Source organism: Hermetia illucens, chromosome 3 (assembly GCF_905115235.1).
Source record: "Hermetia illucens chromosome 3, iHerIll2.2.curated.20191125, whole genome shotgun sequence".
Taxonomy (NCBI): Eukaryota; Metazoa; Arthropoda; class Insecta; order Diptera; family Stratiomyidae; genus Hermetia; species Hermetia illucens.
Window position 1 is genome coordinate 157,477,391 of NC_051851.1, and position 24,174 is coordinate 157,501,564.

General features: G+C 44.1%; 1 protein-coding gene across 2 annotated transcripts in view; it reads left to right on the top strand.

The window, feature by feature from the left end:
- Positions 1–12,325, top strand: part of LOC119652901 (adenylate kinase isoenzyme 5) — a 69,000-nt gene extending 56,675 nt beyond the window's left edge. For both annotated transcript variants that reach the window (XM_038057275.1, XM_038057276.1), the window contains 3 exons: positions 5,469–5,633; positions 5,914–6,407; positions 11,432–12,325. In XM_038057275.1, coding sequence (XP_037913203.1) covers positions 5,469–5,633; positions 5,914–6,336 — 588 coding nt within the window. In that variant the 3' untranslated portion in view covers positions 6,337–6,407; positions 11,432–12,325. The remainder of the gene's footprint in view (positions 1–5,468; positions 5,634–5,913; positions 6,408–11,431) is intronic.
- The last annotated feature ends 11,849 nt before the right edge of the window (positions 12,326–24,174 follow it).

A 24,174-nucleotide genomic window follows, 5' to 3' on the forward strand; every position in this document is an offset into this window, starting at 1 on the left:
CGGTCACAGACTGTGCCCGCAAACTTGCCGGTAATTATTACGGCTAGGTCGTCCGCAAATGCTTGCGCGAAGACTTTTTTGTCCTCCAGGAGCCACAGCAGGGTATCCATTACCAAGAACCATAACAGTGGAGAGAGAACCCCTCCCTGTGGGCAGCCCCTGAGACATCCTGCTTCAATAGACTTCTGGCCGACCGATATGTGGATTTTTCTCCACTCTAGCATGTGAAGGATCCAACTGATTAGCAGCGGTTCGATTCCATGCTGTCTTGCCGCATCACAAATTGCCGCAAATGAGGCATAATTGAAAGCGCCTTCGATGTCCATGAATGCGCCTAAGGCGTATTCCTTATCGGACATCGCCTTTTCAATTTTTGCCGTAAGTTCATGGAGTGCTGTCTCCGTGGATTTGCCTTTCTGGTAGGCGTGTTGCCTATGGTGAAGTGGCCATTTAGGAATGTGTGTATCCCTTATGAACCGATCTACTAATCTTTCTAGTTCTTTTAGCAGAAAGGACGTTAGGCTGATCGGTCCAAAGCTTTTTGAGTCTATGGAATGAACAACACCTTCACATCTCGCCATTTAATTGGAATATGAGCGTGTGCTAGGCATGCACGATATATATTCCAAATGTGTAGACCCAGGGCATCCATTCCTTCTATTACTAGCGCAGGGACGATGCCATCCGGACCTGCAGACTTGTATCTATGGAACGAGTTAAATGCCTTGCTTACCAGACAGCTTTGAACCTATCGTTAATCATCCAATCCCAGCGAAGTGAGTTCTGACGATGCACGTTGTTTCGATGCGAGCACGTTTCGACTTTGGGTAATAATTCTTCACTAACGCAACCTTGACTGACAAGAGAGACTCATTAAAGTTACCACACCTCCCCCCCTAACAAAAATCTATAGAATATATGAAACAGAGGGTATATTTAATAAGTCTCATATGAGACATTGTCCAGAAATGTTTGCCTCAAAACGTCCCGCATTGAAACCTTATGCATCCGAGCTCCAAGACCTGAGCCACACCATTCTCTTCTCGATTTCACATTACTCCATAGCAGTTATTTCTTCATCCCTTTCATGGTGACCGCCAGGAAATACCGAAGGCCCGGATTTCATAAACATATCACGAACCGTTCGCCTTTATGGTATGTCAGCTATCTCATGATTTCGTTACCCTTTGCATCTCTGTCAAACCCATCCTCAAGGGTAATTGCTATGCTCGCCGAAGAATTGTCTCCATTCTTCTTTCTTCGGCCGCCTGAGCAAGTCTTCATAATACAGGACAATTTGACCGAGCTAAACTTGATCAACAACAGTAAGAGGATTGACAGGACGTTGACAACGTGCTCTTCAAAATCCTCGGAGTCCTTCATTTGGATTTCCTCAGCATATTACCATTTACTGCATACATCGACTCCTTCAACAACTCCACTTTGTCATCCTAGATAAAAGCATAAACTTAAAGAGCGCAGAACGGCCAACAAACTACTTCATCTAAGCAACATATTCTACCCAGTTCTTTCCACGCATATTTCATCGAACCAGCGTAAATGCGGGATTCCTGTTTTCATTCGAACAGACACCTTTGCTACTACATTCATGCATGTTAAATCAACATTACTAACGCGCCTGGACCTCTTAACGTGTAAACATTGGATGGGACCCTCAAGCAAAACAAGACGTGGTTCGCAAACATTTCATGCCAAACCTCTTTTTTACTCTCTTGCTGTCCTACATATGGAAGGCTGCATTCGCAAATGGTACTCCGCGAAGACCCGCTACCACCTTATCCACGATATCGGATTGAAGTCGCCTCTAGGCGAACATTAAAGGTTTATGCAAAACCATCATCTGAATGACCCCATAATTGAGACACGAACGCTCCACTCATTAGCGAGGTTTTCAACACAAATACCATCTAGACGCGTATGATTTATGATCACGGTTGTCTGTTCGACCCTCCATCAGTGAATGGGAGACTACATATGGTTCTTATTCGCCCGTTAATGGGAGTCTCCCGCGCCTAAAAACGGGACAAAATGTACAAACCGGTTCTCCAGGTTGGGGGTTGGATAGGGCTGACGACACAGAAAACCGATGTTACGAAACCACGGAAGGAGCCTCGGACAGGATGGATTTCAAAACGACGAACCCGGCAACAACAACGGATTAACGATTTGCGTATTTTCTCATGGAACGTGCGGTCCCTGTATAGACCGAATGCTGCTGAGCAGCTAGCCTATACCCGGTCTTAATATAAGGCCGATGTAACAGCGTTGCAAGAGATGCGATGGACAGGGAGAGGTTTCCTGGAGAAGAGCCGCTACACCATATATTATAGCGGCCATCCAGTAAAACATGTACTCGGAGTAGGTTTCCTCATTAACGTTTACGCCCCTACAGAGGAGACTGCAGAGTCGGAGACGGATACCTCCTACCAGGCAGTTGAGCGGACCCTCGAAGCCTGTCCCAAGTATGATATCAAAATCATACTTGGAGATATCAACAGTCAAGTAGGGACGGAGCCCGTATTCAGGCAATACATCGGCTCCAATAGCTTACATAGGGATACCAATGATAATGGACTGCGGATTATTCAGTTAGCAGTATCGCACGAAACGGTCTTTGGAAGTACCTGGTTTGCGCGGAAAGTGGTCCACAAACATACGTGGGCCTCTCCAGACGGGACCACTTTCAACCAAATTGACCACGTGTTGATCGAACGCCGCCACCTCTCAGCCTTGATGAATGTCAAAACATATAGGGGGACAATATAGACTCTGACCACTATCTCGTTGGCATGGTGCTCCGAGCTCGAATTACGACACCACCTACAATACCCTCTGACAATCAGGTGCGTCAGTCAGCCCTCCGCAACACCTATAAGGGAAAAATGGATGCCGCAATAACCGCAGCTAACAGATGCCGTAAAGATGAAGCATCACCAAAATCTTCACAACCACCTGAAAAACGTTATCATTGATACGGCCACAAACATACTTGGCCCCAGCCGCAAGAAAAGTCAGAACGGCTGGCTTGACGATGAATGTGAGCTAGCAACGGAACGGAAGAATGCCACATACCGAGTAATGTTGCATTCTCAAAGAACGGGTGCGCGCGCAGAGACCTACCAAGAACTCCGGCAACGGAGAAGCGACTTCGCAGAGGAGAGAAGGAAACCTGGAAGAACTGGTAGGTCTGTGAACTTGAAAAGCACAGGGAGCAACCGCACCAGGCGCGGAAGTTTTACCAACCAAAATATTGGCGAGTTAGAGATCCCGTCAACTGAAGGCGACGGACAAATGCTACCACCACCAAGCATAGAAGAAACAGTCCGCACAATCATAATCATCGCCAGGAGCCGATGGAATTACGGCCGAATTGGCTAAATATGGAGGCGACGAACTACACCAAGTGGTTCATCAACTGATGTTTAAGGTGTGGAACGGCGAATTAATGCCTGACGACTGGCAACGTGGCATTATCTGTCCCATACTTAAAGAGCAGTGCAGCAATTATAGAAGCATCACGTTGCTGAGTACTATCTATAAGATATTCTCCGCTATCTTGCCAGGCCGGATAGTCTCATATGCGCAGAACATCATTAGCCCATACCAAAGAGGCTTCACTCCAGGCAAATCAGCAATAGACCAGATTTTGTCTCTGCGACAAGCGATGAATGCCACCATTTCTTCATCGACTTTAAAGCCGCCTATGACAGCATAGTCAGGTTAAAACTGTACACGACTATGAGAGAATTTGGTATCCCGTCAAAATTAATAAGACTGACTTGGCTGACCCTGACCAATGTGCGAGGCCAGATAAAAACAGCAGCATCACTCTCAAGACCATTCGACATCAACAACGGTCTAATACAAGGGGATGCCCTATCACGCGTCCTCTTCAACCTGGTCCTGGAAAAAGTGATTCGCGATGCCGATATAAATGCGAGAGGCACCATCCTCTTCACGGCCACCCAACTACTGTCCTACGCTTACGATATTGACATTATAGGAAGAACAACCCGAGATGTACAGGTAAGGCAAGGTACATGGTGGCAACGTCCGCGCTGGAAACCAAAGAACGAACAACGTCGAATCGCAAAGGTCAAACGAAAACAATAAAGGGAGACTATAATTTAGAGACAGTTCCAAATTTCTCCTATCTAAGGTCGAAAATACAGCCGATAACAGCTACGGCGATGAAATCTGCACACGGTTTTTGGCAGTCAACAGAGCCTATTTCAGCTTACAAAAACTGTTCTAATCGAAACGTCTCACCATAGGGTCAAAGCTCTTACCGTACAAGCTATGATCTTGCCAGTCCTTATTTATTCCTCAGAAACCTGGGTCCTTAGCAAAAAAAAATGCTAGCTCTTGGCCACGTTCGAGAGAAGAATTTTTGGCCTCCTACATAAAGATGGACAATTCCGTAGCCTATATAACGGCGTGGATACGATTGTGGATAAAATCCGGCTCATCAGGATGATCCTGTCCGGCAAGTCTATAAAGGCAATATCTATGGTAGAAAAAGAAGACGAGGCAGACCTGGGGGGGGGGGGGGGGGGGGGGGGGGGAGGGCCTGAGATGGAGCGATAGCGTGGGTCAGGACGCCAGACAGCTTTTAGAGATATCGAATTGGTGGACCTCGGCGCAAAACAGGGATGTCTGGAGTTCTTTATTAAGGTAGGCGTTGATAATGATAATGAAAATGTTGCGCTCGAGGAATCTCAACTACCGTAAGCCTGCTTTCTCACCCCCAAAATCGCTGGTGCTGAGATTCGGAGTTCCCGGGTCTCGAACTTCTAAAGCACCTGCAGCCAACGAGAGAAGTTGAGCGGTGGTTCACCTGCATTTGAAAACGAGGTCCTCCGAGGTCCTCCGAGGTCCTACTCCATACCTGGCTGTAGGCATTCAAAGCTAGGGGCTAACGGGTCTAGAACGCGCAATGTGTCGTCACAATTTAGTTGATGGTGTAGACTCAGACAGACCATACCGATTTGGTTCTGAGCGCAAAACCTTTGCATAACCTCTTAAGTCCTGTTGCCCAGCGAGGTTTGTTTTCGATTTTTTCTTTGCTTTTCCACTAGTGTTATTTTGGGAACCACTTGTTTTAATGATACAAGGGAGACTTGTAGCACTGATGAAGGTAACAAGTGGTTCCCGAAATATTGGTACCGTATATACAAGTATAACAAATAACACTAGCGTCCTTTGCCTCTTCTCGCCATGTACATAAGTGTTATAATCGTAAGACGTACTATTTCCTTGACCTTGTTATCCTTCTAAAAAATTAGTAACTTTGTCATGAAATAAGTTTGAACAATTAAATTTTCAGGATCAATTAAAATGTAAATTCTACTATCATATCCATAAAGTGATTATCATATTTTATATATACGAATACATATGTACAATAGTGAATGATTTATATCCAATGTTTTATTTTCTCACACAAGTACAAACAACAACCTCCAATTATCCTTTTGGATTGTTCAAAATTACAATTGGGTCGTGGACGTATTGATGACACGGTATCATCATTTCGGCGACGTTTGGAACTATTTCGGGAACTTACACTTCCCATGCTCAGAACTTTAGACACGAATAACCGTTTAACAATTGTAAGTATGAGAAGGACATGTTTGGATTATATTAAATTTACATAACATTGGTAGCTGCCACATTGCTAATTTCCATGTTTTATTTTCGGAATAATTAGAGTAATTTATGTTAAAAATTGACGAATTGATGAGAGTTGAAAAGAAGATAGACAGTGAAATTGGTGTGTCGTTTGTTTTTATCTAAATTTAGTTTATCAAGTGTGAATGCGATGGTAAAAATAGTTATAAGAGTCCAAGGATCCAGGAAGTTTTAATTACAGAGAACTGTTTCTGGTTTCAGGTCGATGGAGACACAGACAGTCCCTCGGTTCAACGAGAATTCGAGAAAATTATTCGGTCATTGATTCAACAAATGACGACTTATAACAACGCCAACGAGGCGAACCCTCATCAAAACTACAACCCCTTCAACGAGAATGCTCTGGATAACGTTCAAAATGGTGATAACATCTTGCAGGATTTTGAAGATAACGTACCAGGTACTGTGCCAACCATTAGCCATCATGTTAGTTTAGCAAATGGCCATCTACGAAATCGAAGTTCAGCCGGTGCTGGACCCAATCACAGTTCTGTTTACTCAGCGAAAAAACCAGCGAACAATCCGAATCAAAATCAACAAAACGGATACATCCCAAATGGCGGATTCAACTTTCGTGATGTCCTACAAGAGGCGGAAAATAATCCTATCGATTCGTATATGTAATTTTAGAAAATTCATTTTGAGCAGGACTTCTTGCTCAATCAAAATCGAAAAAAAAAATTATTTCAATTAAGGGGGTCATCCCGTGTGTCGGATTCGCGGAATCGATTTTTTTTTCTGGCATCAATTATACCTAGATATAGTGTAAAATAGTGTAAAATAAAACTAGAAAAGTACAGGGAGCAACCGCAGCAGAAGCGCAAGTTTTACTAACAAGTCCGCAGGACAGAGCCTTACACACCTCGATGTTCATCCTGCCGAGACAAAGAGGGAAATCTGATTTCCGACAGAATGGGCATATTAGAGCGATGGGTTGAGTACCTCGATGAGCTACTGAACAACCAGAACATCGGCGAGTTGGAGCTCCCGCCAACTGAAAACGACGGACAAATACTGCCACCACCAAGTTTAGGAGAAACAGTCCGTGCAATCCATCGGCTAAAAAATCATAAGTCGCCAGGAGCCGATGGAATTACAACCGAATTGGTTAAATATGGAGGCGACCAATTACACCAAGTGGTTCATCAACTTGTGCTCAAAGTATGGGACAGCAAAGCAATGCCTGACGATTGGCAACGAGGCATTATCAGTCTCATACATAAAAAGGGAGATATTATACAGTGCAGCAATTATAGAGGTATCACGTTGCTAAGTACCATCTATAAGATATTCTCCACTATCTTGCTAGGCCGGATAGCCCCATACGCCCAGAACATCATTGGCCCATACCAAAAAGGCTTCACTCCAGGCAAATCAGATTCTCTCTGCGGCAAGCGATGGAAAAACTGTTGGAATATGGACAACAGTTGCAACATCTGTTCATCGACTTTAAAGCCGCCTATGATGGCATAGCCAGGGTAAAACTGTACACGGCCATGAGAGAATTCGGTATCCCGACGAAATTAATAAGACTGACTAGGCTGACCCTGACCAATGTGCGAGGTCAGATAAAAGCAGCAGGATCACTCTCAAGACCATTTGACATCAACAACGGTCTATGACAACGGGATGCGCTATCATTCGTCTTCTTTAACCTGGCCCTCGAGAAAGTGATCCGTGATGCTGAGGTGAATGCAAGAGGTACGATCCTCTTCAAGTCCACCCAACTTCTGGCCTATGCTGACGATATCGACATCATGGGAAGAACCACCCGAGATGTACAAACTGCCTTCATCCAAATCGAGCAGGCGGCCATCGGCGCGAGATCTTGGGCTGCACATCAATGAAGGCAAGACAAAATATATGGTGGGAACGTCAGTACCGAAGACGAATCAACCAACAACATCAAATCGCACTGGTCAAACACGAAGAAGAATAAAGATAGGAGAATACAACTTTGAGACCGTTGACAATTTCTCCTATCTAGGGTCGAAAATCACAACCGATAACAACTACGATGATGAAATACGCGCACAGTTGTTGTCAGCCAACAGAGCCTATTTCAGCTTACAAAGGTAGGTAGGTAGGTAGGTATCAGTGGCCGCTCCGAGGAGCCCAATTAGCGCTTTGGTGCGCCGTTTTAATGCCACAAACTCCTAAGACCGTGACTGTTGTTATAGGAACAGGGAAGCGGAGTCCAGCTGGCTCGGATCTTCAGAGCCAGCCCGTAGCATTCACGAAGGAAAGCAGCTCTCCGACCCTGTAACTAGAAATCTCACTGAGGTCCCCAAAGAATGGTTTACCCAGTGTCCGCAGCCTGACTCGAGCCAGAGCCGGGCAATCGCAGAGAAAGTGCATGAGGGTTTCCCTTCCTTCTCCGCAGCTTCGGCAATGCGAGTTGTAGGGTAAGCCGAGCCTAGCGGCATGGTCCCCTATGGGCCAGTGCCCCGTACAGACCGCCGTAATCTTGAATGCATTTGCACGCGTCTGGCACAGGAGCTCTCGTGATCGGGCTATGTTATAAGCGGGCCAAATTCTCCTTGATTTGGCACAGCTTGTAAGCCTTCGCCATCTCAGGCCCGCGGCTGCTAGGTAGTGCGAGTAGACTCGGCCCCCGACAGCCGCCAGCGGAACACCGACTGTGTTCCCCGAGGGACTGCCAAGAGCAGAGCCTTGCCTGGCCAATCCGTCAGCCCGCTCATTCCCTTCTATGTTCCTATGCCCGGGAACCCAGAGGAGAGTGATCTTGAGCGTGCCGCCCAGATGGTTGAGCGTGTCTCTGCACTGCCCCACCAACCGGGAAGATGTCGTCGTTGAGTACAAGGCCTTGATGGCCGCTTAGCTGTCGGTCAGAATGGCTATGTTACGCTTGGGACTCGAATCACGCTCCAGCCATCGACAGACTTCCAATATCGCCAGTACTTCCGCCTGGAATACACTGGCGAAACCTGGGAGACCATACGACTTGGATACACCGTGTGTATTCGAGAAAACCCCCGCGCCGACTCCATAGGCCATCTTTGATCCGTCCGTAAAGAATACCGTGTCATAGTCTTGCAACACGCCGCCGGTCTTCCACTTTGCACTGGTTGGAAGGCCCACAGCAAAATTTCTCGTGAAGTTCAGCTTGCGTGTGACATAGTCCGTGGGGGATGCCCAGATTTCTCGAGGTATTTCATCTAGAATGTTGCTGTGGCCGTAGGACTTCGCTGCCCAGCATCCGGACTCACGCAGTCTTACGGCACTGCACGCTGCAACATATTTGATGTGGAGGTCAAGGGGGAGGAGATGCAGGAGTACATTGAGAGCATCTGCCGGGCAAGACTGCAGAGCCCCCGTAGCACCTGCACACGCGGTTCTTTGAATCCTATTAAGCTTCGTTCTATTGTATTTATTCTTCAAAGCCTGCCACCATACAATAGATCCGTACGTCAGGATCGGACGCACTACAGCGGTGTACATCCAGAGAACCATCCTCGGCTGGAGACCCCATTTCTTTGCAAAGGTTCTCTTACAGGCATAGAAGGCTATACAGGCCTTCTTAACCCTCAGTTCTATGTTCAACCTCCAATTTAGCTTAGGATCCAGGATTACACCCAAATACTTCACATTAGAGGAAAGAACCAATCTTTGTTCATTCAGCCGTGGTAGATGGAATTCAGGTATCCTTGTCTTTGTCTCCTTGTCTTGGTGGTGAATAGCATCAGTTGCGTTTTGGTTGGGTTTATGCTGAGTCCGCATCTTGCAGCCCACAGGCACACCTTTCGCAACGCTCCTTCCATGATGTCGCTCATAATGGACAGAAACATCCCAGATACTAGTATCACCAAGTCGTCGGCATACGCCACCACCTTCACCCCGCTGCTGTCTAATGTACGTAAAATTTTGTCCATTACTATTAACCAGAGCACCGGTGAGATAGCACCGCCCTGGGGCGTGCCTCTGTTCACAGCTCTGGTCAAGTGGTTGCCTCCCAGATCGGATTGGATTATCCTGGTACTCAGCATGGATATAATCCAATGCGTGAGATACCCCTCCAATCCAATACCGGTCAAGGCTTCCTTGATGGCGTTGGTACTGACGTTGTTGAAGGTTCCTTCTATATCCAAGAAGGAAGCAAGGGTATACTGCTTGTACTGCAGCGACCGCTCAACCGTGCCAATTACCTCGTGGAGGGCGGTTTCTGTGGATTTTCCTTTGAGGTAGGCATGCTGGGACTTAGAGAAAGGCGTTCTCTCCATAATCGTCCTTAAGTGAATGTCCAGGACGCGTTCTAGGGTCTTCAGCACGAAAGAGGTCAGGCTGATTGGTCGAAAGTCCTTCGCGGACTCATGACCGCGCCTGCCCGCTTTCGGTAGCTTACAAAGACTGTTCCGCTCGAAACGTCTCACCATAGGGTCAAAGCTCTTACTGTACAAGACTATGATCTTGCCAGTCCTCATGTATTCCTCGGAAACTTGGGTTCTTAGTAAGAAAAATTGCGAACTCTTGGCCGCGTTCGTGAGAAGAATCCTCCGAAGAATTTTTGGCTCCCTACATGAGGATGGACGATTCCGTAGCCTACACAATGACGAAATCTATGAGCGATACCATGACCGTCCGGTTGTGGATAAAATCCGGCTCAATAGGTTACGGTGGGCGGGTCACTTAATCCGTATGGATGAGGATGATCCCACCCGGAAAGTCTATAAGGGCAATATCTATAGTAGAAAAAGAAGATGAGGCAGACCTTGCCTAAGATGGAGCGATGGCGTAGGTCAGGACGCCAGACGGCTTTTACTGATATCGAATTGGTGGACCTCGGCGCAAAACCGGGATGTCTGGAGTTCCTTATTAAGGCAGGCCTAGACCGGATACCGGTTGTTGCGCCGTTGATGATGATGATAGTGTAAAATATATATGCAAAGTGATTTTTTGATATTCGGAGTCATTCGGAAATTATAGTGCTAAAAACGTGATAAGTCGCATGCAAGATTTATGTTGATCGCCGTAATAAAACGTGTATTTATCGGTCCGAATTACGTTCGAATGACTTCACTAAAAGGACAAGAATTGAAGCCAAGGCTGTACATGTGTTTCTTCAAGAAACCTAAGGTTTATGGACTAGGTATAGCAGATTAATGATCAGTTAAGATTTTATGGGTAAAAATTACATTCTTCTTTTTAAATGCGTTTTTCTCGAAACTGCATATTGAAAACCGGCTGCCACCATAGCCCAAAATCTATCCAACCAATTTCTTTGAAGTTTTCACAACTTATTCAGAACATATTTCTACGGTCCGAAAACTAGGATAATTGCAATTCATTCAGTAATTTTTTTTTTTATTCAATAAAGAAGCCTTAAAAAAACGCCAAAATTCGCAAAAAAAAGTTTAACACGGCGCCAAAAATTTAGTTTTTAATATTTTTAAATAATCCTAGTTTGCGGACTGTAGTTAAGTCCTGACGTTAAAATGCCGTTTACTTTTCTTCGTTAAGATGATCACAGCGTCGTCTAGCGTGGTGGCAGAAAAACACCTTTTTTTTGGACATGGGTGTATAAATTGCTCTGTAGTTCAATAATGAACAATGCTATCGTGCTGGAAAAATTATTACGTATGCTCAAGATATTAATAAATATATGGTGAAAAATTCGTATTCGTATCTTTATCCAATTCTTCACAAAAAAATTCTAAAAAAGGCGAAAAAAACGGCCTTCACGCGGGATGACCCCCTTAAGTTATGATGAATTGAGAAATGAAATCTTATTTTTTTCAATTCGCGCGTACTTTGCCCCCTCAAAAAAACAATTGTAGCTTTAAAATATTCAGAATATTATTGATTGGCGCTGTGCCAAGGAAAATCTTTTAAAATATTTTAGATAAACTAAGCATTTAGTAGACATAAATTTAAGAACAAAAATATATCATTATATTAGTGCAAATTTCTCACAGATTATTTACACACATCTTGAGTGCTGTAAGGTCATGCGAAAGGATGAATTTCACATGAAATTGCCGTTTCGATTCTAAAAATACAATTATAGGAAATCAAATTGAAATAAACAAAAAAAAGATATAAAAATCTATTAAAATATTTTACGATACTTTTGTACTGTCTCATGATGGTTTTTGGAAACCGCATCTTTTTGTAATAGTCACTCTGTAGCGTATAGATTTTGGATAGCATCTATATATTTTTAAAGCGTTTAGAGTTTAGACAATGTTACTCGTGCAATTCACGCCTATACTCGTATATCTCAATTGTTATCATCTGAACCTAAATTTCAAATGAAGTCGTATCTATAGCTTAAGAACAAACTGAGTTATTTTAGATATCATTCGATTTGTTATGTATTCTTATTATATAATCACAAAAAGCATGAATTTGAAATTATTGTTGAAAGCGAATCTGAGATTCGCATATATTTTTACAAAAATCCACAAAAGTTACTAATCCATGTTAATGAAAATTAGAAATAGTACTCGACTATCGGCATTGACGAACAGATGAAACACAAAAACAAAATAATAATGTTGATCATTATTACAGTTTTAAGGAAAATATTCTCTTCTTTCGTTACTAGGTAGTCTAATAATATAAATAAAGAGCAAATGTTTATACAATACTTCAACAATCGTTTTTCTTCACCACAGAGCGTGGTTGAAAGATTCCTCAATTCATTCAGGTTTATTATTAGAAATAAACAGATGAGGGGGTTCTAATTATGCGATAAACAAAATAGACGAGTGGAAGGTCAAGAAGTGTTAAAGAAACTTCATTTTACAATGTGATGGTAATTTTAGGCGGATCACATGCCAAAAATTAGCTGTTTTGACCGTCAAAGAAAAAAATAAGAAAACGTGCAGACAATAGTTCACTATTGCCGTAAATTTAAAAAGAAGAGAATTTTAAGTCTGCCTGTCTGTCACCCCTTATTCACTCTGGAATGACTAGTAGAATTTTAATTTAAAAAAATATATATTGTTACGAATTCGCTTTTCGTAATCCTAATGCTGTCACTAATTGTTACGATTTCCTATACGTAACCCCGTCGCTGTCACCAATTGTTACGTTCTTAGCTATTCGTACTCATCACTAAAAGGGACTGGGATAGGATGGGTGAGGTGCGGGAGAGGGATGGTAATTAAAAGCTGGGAGGGGTGCTAATGATGGGAAGGTTTAAAAAATTGGGAGTCGGAGAAGTTGCCCGTGTAGAAGACTACTCTGCCTAGGGGATCGAACAGACGGTTCTGTGACTGGAGGGAAAGGAGGATCTGGAGAAACAGATGAGTCCAGAGAAGGTTATCTTCAACGATCTCGATCTGCATGGCATTGGCGACAAGAGGGTTGGGATGGGCTTGACACTTGGCCAGGAAGTTGAGGGCAAGACGAGCAAGGAAGACGTCGATGCGTGGGGTTTGGCAGGATTCATAGAGGATCTGATTGCAAATGTACTTGGAGCGGTCCTCGTTCTTAAAGATGTTGGCGCAGTGGCGAAAGATCCTGCGTTCTCTGAGGCGGAGTCGCTCCATTTGGGATGGGGAGCAATCGGACCAGAAAATGAAGCCGAAGATGAGGAGTGGGCGGATAAGCTGTTTATAGCAAAACAGCTTAACCTTTTTTGGAATCGGGATGTTGTATTTAAGGATGGGATACAGGGACCGGAAGGCACCAGTTGCACGGCCTAGTGCCTTCCTTATGTGTGGTACATGGGAGAGGCGGGAGTTCATTGTCACCCCGAGGTAGGTGACTTATTTAACAGTGGGAATGGGCTGGTCGTGAATTGTGAGTGATAATGATCTGGTGTCACTCCACATCTTCGGTGTCATTCTCATGTCTCCATGGAAGACGATGGTCTCACACTTGTCGGGATTTAAGGAAAGTTTCCAACGGGTAAAATAGTGGTAAAGTTCGTTCAAATAGGCATTCAGACGCGCTTCACCACGGGAGATGTCTTTGGTGGCCGTGTATATGATTAGGTCATCCGCGTATTGGAGGATCTGGATGGGACAGACTGACTTTGTGGGCGGATTTCCGGCCCTTTTATACTACGCGGAACATTCCAGAAAGGCATGTAAACACTTTTCTAGAAAACTACTTTGCGACAGGTTCTTTCTACCCGCATTAGACTCTTCTGTTAACAATTATCGTAACTAAATATTCGCCCTACTGTTATACAATTTCGGTGTCTTGGCTAATTGTCATAACTACCATTTACATTGACGTCACACATAATTTTCGAAATTGATTTCCGTAACAATATATTAAGTATTTATTATAAACCTGAGTATGGAAAATAAGCCAATGATCATTCAATCTGTTTGAAAAAGTAGTGATTTTTTACTAAGTCAGGTCCGCTCGGATGTAAATACAGCTCGCCCGAAGTACCTGTTAACACAGCCTTTAGCTTAACTTAATGGGGGGAGCCGCAGCTCCGAGCACTCAGACCTTTATTAGACCCACTGTATTATCCCCGTAAATCGTCTATTCCATGGCTTCCCGTCTACATCGTCCGGAGGCTTTTGCAAATTTAAAAACATTCTCCAGTGCCAGAGAGTGTGCAAATTCTTCATTGCAGAAAACACCTCCAAGGTGTCTTTGTTGAGATCTGAGGAGACCGGGCAGCTGCATATGAGATGCAAAACCGTCTTTTTCTCCTCTTCATATTGGTTGCATATAATCGGAACCATCACCCCAATCTTTTCCAACCAGTGTCCCGTGAAAAGCCCTACTCGGGTTTTCATGTCCCGCTTCTTAAGGGACAACAAAAATGTCCATTCCGCTGCGTGAATCCTTGCAATTTCAACCTTCAGAGTAGACTTGACAGTGTAAGGCCGGATGCCGAAAGATGGTTTTGGCCTCACCATTGTGGATCCAGATCCTGGGCAAGCCAATCTGTCAACCTCTTCATTACTAGCAAGGTTTAAGTGCGCAGCACGCACTTCAGAAATTTTTCGTTCAGTCGGCCAAGTTTCCGCAGTACCTGGTGACATCTCCACAACAACTGGATTGATATATCGTTGCTGTTTAGTGCCGACAATATTGCCGAACTGTCAGAAAAGATTCGAACGATGCGACTCCTCCATTTTTGTCACAGGCGTACGTCTGCTGCCACCTGAGAACATCCCTGCGCTCGATCCGTCCTACATGACATCGGTGAAGATTATTAAGTCTGTAATCTGAAAAGACTCAAAGCCAATTATTGACCATTCTTCTTTTTAAGGTTTTGTGTAAAACAAAACCTTATTAAAATCGGTTCAATGTCTGTCTGTCTGTCTGTCTGTCTGTCACACGCATTTTTCTCCAAAACGGCTAAACTGATCCGAACGAAATTTGGTGGACAGATGGGAACTATGAAATCCCATGCATACAGCGAGTGGCATAAATTTAGGTGGAATTTAAAGGGGGGCTCCCCATACATGCAAAGGGGGGATTCAAAAAATTTTTTCACCTTATATAGTTGTGTAGGGTATCAAATGAAAGGTCTTGGTTTGTACTTTCCGAAACTGACATTAGTTTTGGCATAAATTGCAAAGTGCGTGAGTAAGGAGTCAAAATGTACGCATTTGAAGTGAGACAGGACTCATTTTCGGAAACTACACAACCTAAAAATCCGGAAAAAATCGAAGTAGTGCGCCTAGATGAAATCTAGGCCTCAAAATACATCCCATTCCGATATCTGCTCAAATAAACTTACTAATAGTATTTTACTACTTTTTAGAAATTTACTGAAAACCCCCCTTAAATTCATTTTAGGACTTCCGAATTTTGTATCAGCATAGAGGACGACATTTCGTATATACATGCAAAATTTCGTAGAAATCTGGCAATTACCGGCAAAGTTATAGCAGTTCAAACTTAGCAGTTTCGCGCGAATTTACCGCTTCCAAAGTCATGCAAATCAGATGCTGACGTCATAATTACCCGGAATAATTGACATTCGCGTGAAATATTAAAGTCACATTTATGAAGAATCTTCTTATCTGCAGCACTTTTTAAGATTTTGTGTAAAACACTTATGTGAAATCTAATCTTCGAGAGATGTCCTATTCGGGTATCTGATCAAAAAATTTATGATAGTATATTATCAACTTTTAGAAATTGACTAAAAAACTCCCCTTAAGTTACTCCTAAGTGTACTAAATTTTGCAACGACATAGAGGACAGCCTCGTGCATACACATACCTAGTTTCATGAAAATCGAACTATTATTGGGAAAGTTCTAGCAGTTCAAACTTATCAATTTCGTGCTAATTAACAGCATCCTAAGCCATACAAATAAGATGCTGACGTCATAATTAACGAGAATAATTGAAATTCGAGTGAAATATTAAAATTTCATTCAAGAAGAACCTAGTTCTCCCTAGCCCTTTTTAAGGTTTTGTGTATACACAAAACCTTATTAAAATCGGTTTACTGTCTGTCTGTCTGTCTGTCCGTCACACGCATTTTTCTTTGAGACGGTCATAGCGATTGACACCAAATTTGGTAGAAGGGTGGGAACTGTGAACGCTCACGCATACAGTGAATTACATCCTTTTCCGTCGAATTTAAGGGGGGGTCCCCATACATGCAAAAGGGGGGTGTAAAATTTTTTTTCATCAAATATAGTCATGTGGGGTATCAAATTAAACGTCTCGATTGGTACTTTTCGAAGCCGATCTTAGTTTTGACATTCGTTGAAAGGGTGCGGAGTGCGGGGGGTTGAAAGTGATCACTTCTTTAAGGGGGCCATTCTCAGAAACTACCTAACTGAAAAATCTGAAAAAAATCAGGAGGCTGCCACTATATGGTACCTGGGCTCCGAAATACCTTCCATGCCGATATCTGTTTAAATAAAGTTAATAATAGTATATTACTACAATTTTTTGTAATTGGTTAGAAGCCCCCCTTAAGTTCGTCCTAGTACCATGATGCAGTGATATAGGCTATAATATAGAGCATGATCTTACCAAGTTTGGTGGAAATCGCACTATTACTAACAAAGTTGTAATACCTCAAATTTGTTGCTTCTTTGAAAATTGAAGACTATGAATGTCAATATCACCCGAAAGTGGATACTCTCACATAATATATGGATATATTACGTGCTACGTACTAAGAAATACACAAAACCTTTCGTACCTGAAGCGTCCAGTTTCCGGTTTCCCGACTTGTTTATATTTGATGTTGGTTGAATTGTTGGCATTTGCTAATAATATCAAACTCATGCGTATGAGGTTGACTATTTTCAATACAGGGCTTTCCATCAAATGGTTTACTTAAGTCGCTTTCTAAAAAGTAGAGAGCATTGGAATTATTAGCTATGTGACACGGGGCTGTCGTGCACTTGTCGCTCCTCACATCTTTTTCTTTTTCTTCAGCCTTTGTCCTGTTCATAAGCGGGATCGGCTTGCCGTGATCAGTTTCGTGATTTTTTTTTGTCAAATGCCTGATCAGGATGTAATCGCGAGGCCTTGAAATCCCCATCCAGTGTATCAAGCCACCGCTATTTCGACCGGCTTTTTGGTTGCTTACCATTAACTTCGATGTTCAGACAATATTCGTAAGTGAATTTTCGTTAGCGTGAATTACGTGACCACACCATCGAAAACAGCTCTCTCGCAGTTTTTTCCATGATCAGTGCAAACCCATATCGATCAAGGATATTCTCATTTCAGACGTGATCAAAACGTTCACGCCCCCAGTGCAATGCAACATCTTCGTCCCTATTACCGCAAGACGCCGTTCATTGTCTTTTATAGTCGGCCAACACTCAGAACTATAGAGTTGTGGAATGCTACTTCATCCAGGTTGCGTTAATGCGTGAAGCAATTTCATTACGCAGTTCTCCATTTAAATCGCCCACTTCTGGCAATGGCAGTAACCTGCCCAGAACTGAGCGATTTAAAAATCTCGGGTCAATACTATCAGCCAATGGAGAACTACGTTATGCTCCTCACATAGGGAAACGCAAAACCTTTTATACCTGAAGCGTCAAGCTTCCGGTTTCCCGACTTGTTTGAGTACTTGGGTGTTTAACCCAAAAAAGAGAACTCCGTAGACTACAAAAGAAGAAGTAAGTTGCTTCCCAAGTGGTCCGGTCCATCACCAAGTGGGTGCGGAGTCAGAACTCCCAGCATCCTCAACAAAAAAAATGTTTACTTCGGCCTGGTTTAGATCTGGATTTATGGCAGATTTCTTTTGGATATAATTCGTACCCATTACATGCTGATCTGTCATTACTTTCAGTCACGCTGCTAACAGGGCAGAGGTGAGGCAGCGTCTGATGAGTTGCCTCTGCCCTGGACGAAACCGTCGCCCAACTTTTTCGCTCTTTTTTATTATATTATTTGTTTTAAATACGGGAATGGAAAATGAGCAAATGATCATTTAAATTGAATATTGTCAATCAAAAGGGCCAAACTAAGTCCGAAAAATTGGTGATTTTTTATTTAGTGCAAAAACAACATTTCTCTTACAAGCTAATTTAACCTAACTTATGGCCTACCTTAACAGCTGAAATTAATCTAAGGTATAAACTATGGGCTAACCTAACTTATCACTAGTGAAGTATTCTATGAAAATTAACAAAATGTTTTGGAGGAAAAGGAACTAGGATATGGAATGGGATGGGGGCATGCGGGAGAGGTTTGAGAAAGTAGCGCTGAGGATGTGTGGGTTTTGAAAATTGGGATGAGGAGTAGTTACCGGTGTAAAAGATTACTCTACCGTCGAGGTCGAAAAAGAGGTTTCGGATCTGGAGAGATAGGGGGATTTGAAGGAACAGATGAGTTCGTAGAAGATTCTCTTCGACGAGCGCGTTTGACAAGAATCGTAGAGGATCTGGTTGGAGATGTATTTAGAGCGGTCTTCGTTGTTATAGGTGTTGAAACAGTGGCGTGGGATTTTGTGTTCCTTGAGAGGGAGTCGTTCGATTTGGGTAAGGGAAATGTCGGACCAAAAGATGAAGCCGAAAATGAGAAGGGGGCGAGTAAGCTGCTTGTAGCAGAACAGTTTGACTTTCGGAGGTGTTGAGCCACTGTATTTCAGGATTGGGTAAAGCGATTTGAAGGCATCAGTTGCATGGCTTAGAGCCTTCTTGATATGTGGGAGGCGGGGTAAACGAGAATTCATAGTCACCCCAAGATAGGTGACTTCATTTACGGTTGGAATTGGGGCGTTGTGGATTTTCAGGGATAGAAGTGATATGTCGCTCTTTATTTTCAGCGCAATCCTTGTGCTACCGCAGAATACGATAGTCTCGCATTTCTGTGGATAATTTCCAGTGGGTAAAGTACCGGTGGAGCTTGTCCAAATAGGAATTCAGGTGGGCTTCATCGGCCAGGATGTTTCTGGTTGAAATCGAGAGGATGAAGTCCTCCGCGTATTGGAGGATTCGGATTGGATTTGGGTGTGACGTTGGTTTGGGTAGGTCTGCGATGAACATGGAGAAGAGGGTAACATAGAGGACTGATCCCTGAGGGATGCCAGCTAGACTTGAATAAGGAGAAGAAAAGTGTTTTTGGAGTTGGTTGGGGACTTGGTTTTTCCGTCCGTCAAGAAAGCTAAGAATTAGCTTGCAGAGGTGAGGATGGAAGTGGAGGATTTCGAAAAGCTTATACACGAGTCCGTACTGTCATACGTAGTCGAAAGCCTTCTTTATGTCAAGGATACAGGCTATGACCAGCGCGTTCCGGTTGAGGCCCGATTTGAGCACGAGGAATGCATGCTCAACCAAGTGTTTGGGTCGGTTGACGAATTGAAACTCAGGGAGTGAATGATTTGTGTCCCAGTGCTCGTCGATGATGGCTTTTATGATCCGCTCGAAGATCTTGAGGGCTCTGATTCTTTTTTGGAGTAGGAACTATCCGAGCACTCTTCCAATCTGTTGGGAAGTGAGCGTTGATGAGACAATGGTTGATGATGGAGGACATGATGGGAGCAATGCTAGGGGCGCAATTCTTGAGGACGATGGGGGGATTTTGTCAAGTTCTACCAATTTTTTGTTTTTGAGACGGCGATGGACGCCCTGACGGAGTCTGGTCTGACTAAGTGGATGGGGAGGACATTTTCGCATTGACCTAGGTCGACTTGAGCTTGAATAAAGGGATTTTGTGTAGGTTGAGAAATGAAGAAGAAAGAGTGGGAAAGAGTCTGTCCATCTGTCTTTTCTTTTAACGAGGTGGAAAGACTCTGGCCTGGGCACGCCAGAGTGTGGGATTTTTACCCACTAAAACCACCCCCAAGTCCCCCTACCCCGTGAAACCACCTTTTGGTATTACACCACGGGGCGGAGATAGCTTACCTTAGCTAGGTCTCCTTCTGTCTACCCGCGGGGTTCGTAACCGTGCCTTCCTCACTTCTTCTGCTTTTCGCAGGTTATCCTGGATTACTGCGATCGCGGAATTGATCGCATCCCAATCGTCCTGGCAAGCTACCATTCTCCGGGCAAAATTTTCCGATGATAACACTTCATCTAGAGTTTCCTCTAGGTTTCTCCTTTCTTCTACAAACTAGGACATTGGAAGAATACGTACGCTGGGTCCTCTGGACCACCGTCGCAGTTTGGACAATTACGTGAGGTATCAAATTTAAACCTGCACAGGTATTGACGTTATCCTCCATGGCCGGTGAGAAACTGGGTGAGATTATAATTGATCTCCCCATGCTTTCTCTCCAACCACTTCCCGATGGAAGGGATCAACCTATAAATCCAACGATCCTTTTCTGATTGGTCCCATCGCTGTTGCCATCTACTTATGGACCTCTCCCTTTCGGCTTTTTTCACCTGCGATAAGGGAGAGATGATCCTGGTGTTATAAATGTTCATAATTTCGGTTACCAAGATGTGAATCAGCATCATTCCCGAGATCAAGAACGCTGCATCATCTGAGATGGTCCTGAAGGCAGAGCACACCCCTAAGGCTGTTCTTCTTCAAACTGAACTCAATTTATGTGCATTGCCTAAAACATGCAGTGCTTTTCTGCAAACTGGGACTACATACAGCAGGATAGAACTCACCACCCTGGCTATGAGCAGCCTGCAAGTATGCCTCGGTCCCTCTACGTTCGGCATCATCCTTGCGAAAGCCATACTCGTGGTGGATGCTCTTTTACAAGTATGCTCTATGTGCTGCTGAAAATTGAGTTTTCCGTCTATCATCACCCCCAAGTATTGGATGGTTGGCTTGGAAGTGATAATATGATTCCCGATTCTAATGCAGGCGTAATTTTTCTTCCGGCGCTTAGTGATGAAGACCGCTTCTGTTTTTTCCTCCGCAAATGTCAGACCAGAGCTCTCTAGCCAACTTTTAACAGCACTGATTGCCTCGCTTGAGTATAACTTAGCATCTTCGAGATGCTTTGCGACACCAACCAGTGCTACGTCGTCAGCGTAGCCCACCACTGTGGCTTCCCTCAGAAGGGAGAGATTAAGTACATCGTTCTACATGATGTTCCACAGTAGTTGGCCCAATACAAAGCCCTGCGGGACACTCGCGGACACAACGTACTCCTGGGATCCGCGATTAGTGTCATACCAGAGCATCCTTTCAGGTAAATAACTATCGATGATAGCTGAGTGGTTAGAGCGCAAGGCTGTCGTACGGAAGGTCGCGGTTCAAATCTCACTGGTGGCAGTGGAATTTATATCGTGATTTGACGTCGGATACCAGTCGACTCAGCTGTGAATGAGTACCTGAGTCAAATCAGGGTAATAATCTCGGGCGAGGGCAATGCTGACCACATTGCCTCCTAGTGGACCGTTACGACCTTGAATGAAGTGCTCTAACACACTTCAAGGCACTGATCCAACATGGATTGTTGCGCCAACGATTATTATTATTAACTATCGACGATAGCAGCGAGATAGGCGGGAATACCAACCTTTGCTAGGGATTTGGGTATTAGATTCCAATTGGCAGAATTGAATGCATTTGTCACGTCCAGGGTTACTACCACCCAATATTTGCTGATACTATCCTTTCCGTGGATTGCATCTTTGGCCAAGCTAGCAACCAATTTGATGGCATCAATGGTTGATCTGGCTTTACGGAACCGAATATGTCCGGTCTGGATTTCACGACAAGTTTAAAGGCCTTATTCGGTACACCGTCTAGGCCTGACGCTTTATTATCTCCTATTCTGCCGCAGATCTCCAGCAGCTCGTCTCTGGTGACTGGAGGAATTGCCGTCACATTCAGTGGTGGCTGAAATGTGTCGGTGCTCTCCTCTTGCTCGGTTTTCAGCAAGAGGGTAGGACACGTGATCTGCGGAGATGAAAGGCTCTGAATCGTCCCATTACGATGCTATAGGCACTCTCCCACGGGTTCACGTCCGCTTCCAGACATTAAAGCGTTCCCTCTAGCTCCGTTGGATGGCGAGCTTGAGGGTTTTATGGGCTTCCTTATAGGTGTGCTCTTTTTGCTCTTGATCGGTTCTGCCTACCACTCTATGAGCCGCTTTTTTGGCTCAATGACATTCTGGTCAAAGGCTGGCCAGTTCAGTATTCCACCAGTAGTTTGGTCTTCTACCGGTAAATGAGCACCTCCACGGCATGGACGCGTCACACGCTTTGGCAATGCTTTGGGCCACATGGACAGTTCTTTCCGTAGAGGCACCTGCTTTATTAGGTTGGTCTAACCACGCTTCTATGAAGGTCTGCTCATCTAGAGTTTTTGTAGAACAGCCTGACATCTTTCGCGGTTCCGGGCGTGATGGTCTTTTGGCCCATGACTCCACCGATAGCTCAAGGAAGATTGCCTGGTGATTGCTATAGGTGTAGCCCTTGCTGACACATCAAGACATACCACGTGCCAATGCAGGGCTAGCACAAATTGGGTCTACGGTTGAGGCAGACCCCTTTTCTGAAAGGTATTTACATAACCTTCGTCGACTAGAATTATATCAAACTATGCAAAAGCGTCTAATAGACCGCGGCCCCTTGCATTTGTCTCTCTGTTACCCCACTCACGGGCCCAAGCATTGAAGTCACCAGTAATCACTCTTGGACTACGGTCCTTTGCGTCGAGAACAAGACTGTCAAGCATCGAATTCGGCAGTATCAGATTTGGTGGGGCGTAACAGCTGTACCCGTCCCCCTTTATTTTTTTTTTGCCACACAAAACCGCTAACTGTCTTTCAGTACATTGTATGGCTTGTCGGCCGCATGCCCATATCGCCGTTCCACCAGTCGAATCTGTAACTCATACGCCAACACAACGGTTTTTATAGGGTTCGCTGATGATGGCAATTTCCACCTTAGATTCGTATGGGGTCTGCTCGAGTAAATCCTCAACGACCCTGCAATGATTGAGGTTAATTCAAATTTTTTCATTGAAATCAGCGCCTTCCTAAATTCCGGGCATTTACCACCTCCGGCAATATGCTGGTAATCCCGTCTCCCCCATCCTTCGTACAATAAGCATTTGGGGTCCCTATTGGCAATATGGTCTTTCTCCCCACACCTTCTACATCGATTGGGCCAATACGATTGGGATCAATACCGTTGCCTTTTTAGAGAAATCTACTCTCTCAAACGGCAAACAACCCATCCGATTTGAATCTTCTCGACCGCCAATAACTTTTGCGCTACGTCCACTGATAATCGCAATGTGGCCGTTTGAGTATAGGCTTTCGACAAACTCACAATGGACTTCTCGGCATGTTCCTCCAACTTGAACGGTTTCATCAAGGCAGTGCAAATTTTTCCTTTGGATGTCACTTCATCGAGATCCTTGCACTGTATATAGACCTCATGTTTTTCAGTCCGTAATGTGACATTCTCCCCAAGTGAGTTCTTAATTTGAGTTCGGAAGTCATTAGTTTTTCCCAAGCTGGTTTTTTTTTCAGCTCAGATATGAGGTCACCCCTCTGGGTCCCTCGAATCTTGCTGACATTTCCGCTTAAATCTTTTTGGTCGGAGTCAACTTTGACCTTTTTCAGAATCTCCGCGTAGGACAAATTTATCTTCCTGGAGATCACAATTGCTTCTGGGCGAATTCGCACTCTTGCCTTTTTGTTCGCCTTTTTATTAACTATCTTGGTCCAACCACCGTTTTCATTCCCCTTGGATTTTAGAGATTCGATTGCCGCAGCGGTGCATTTAGTTGCGGTTTTCGGAATTATTTGTATGACCTTTTTCCTCTTGAACGCCTGCTGATTTCCCAGTGATTCCACGTTTTTTTCCCGTACTCTCTTATTTCATGGCAGGTTGATTGCAATACGATTAGTTGTCACTTGCGTCGCCTGTAACACCGTTAGGACAGCAGATTTCGACTTACCCTTGGAATTTCGTTCCTCCTGCTGCTGCTATATTTTTTATGGCTTGGTGCACGTTATGTTTATCCTTGATGAACTCAAACAGCTCAACTATTTTTGCACCAAGCTGTGCGAAGGGTAACTCCTCTGCTTCAGGGCTCTGCTTCCCAAAAGTTGTCACCGGATTACTACTTTTAAATAGTCCATTACATTTGGCATTCATTGACCTTCTTCTGAATG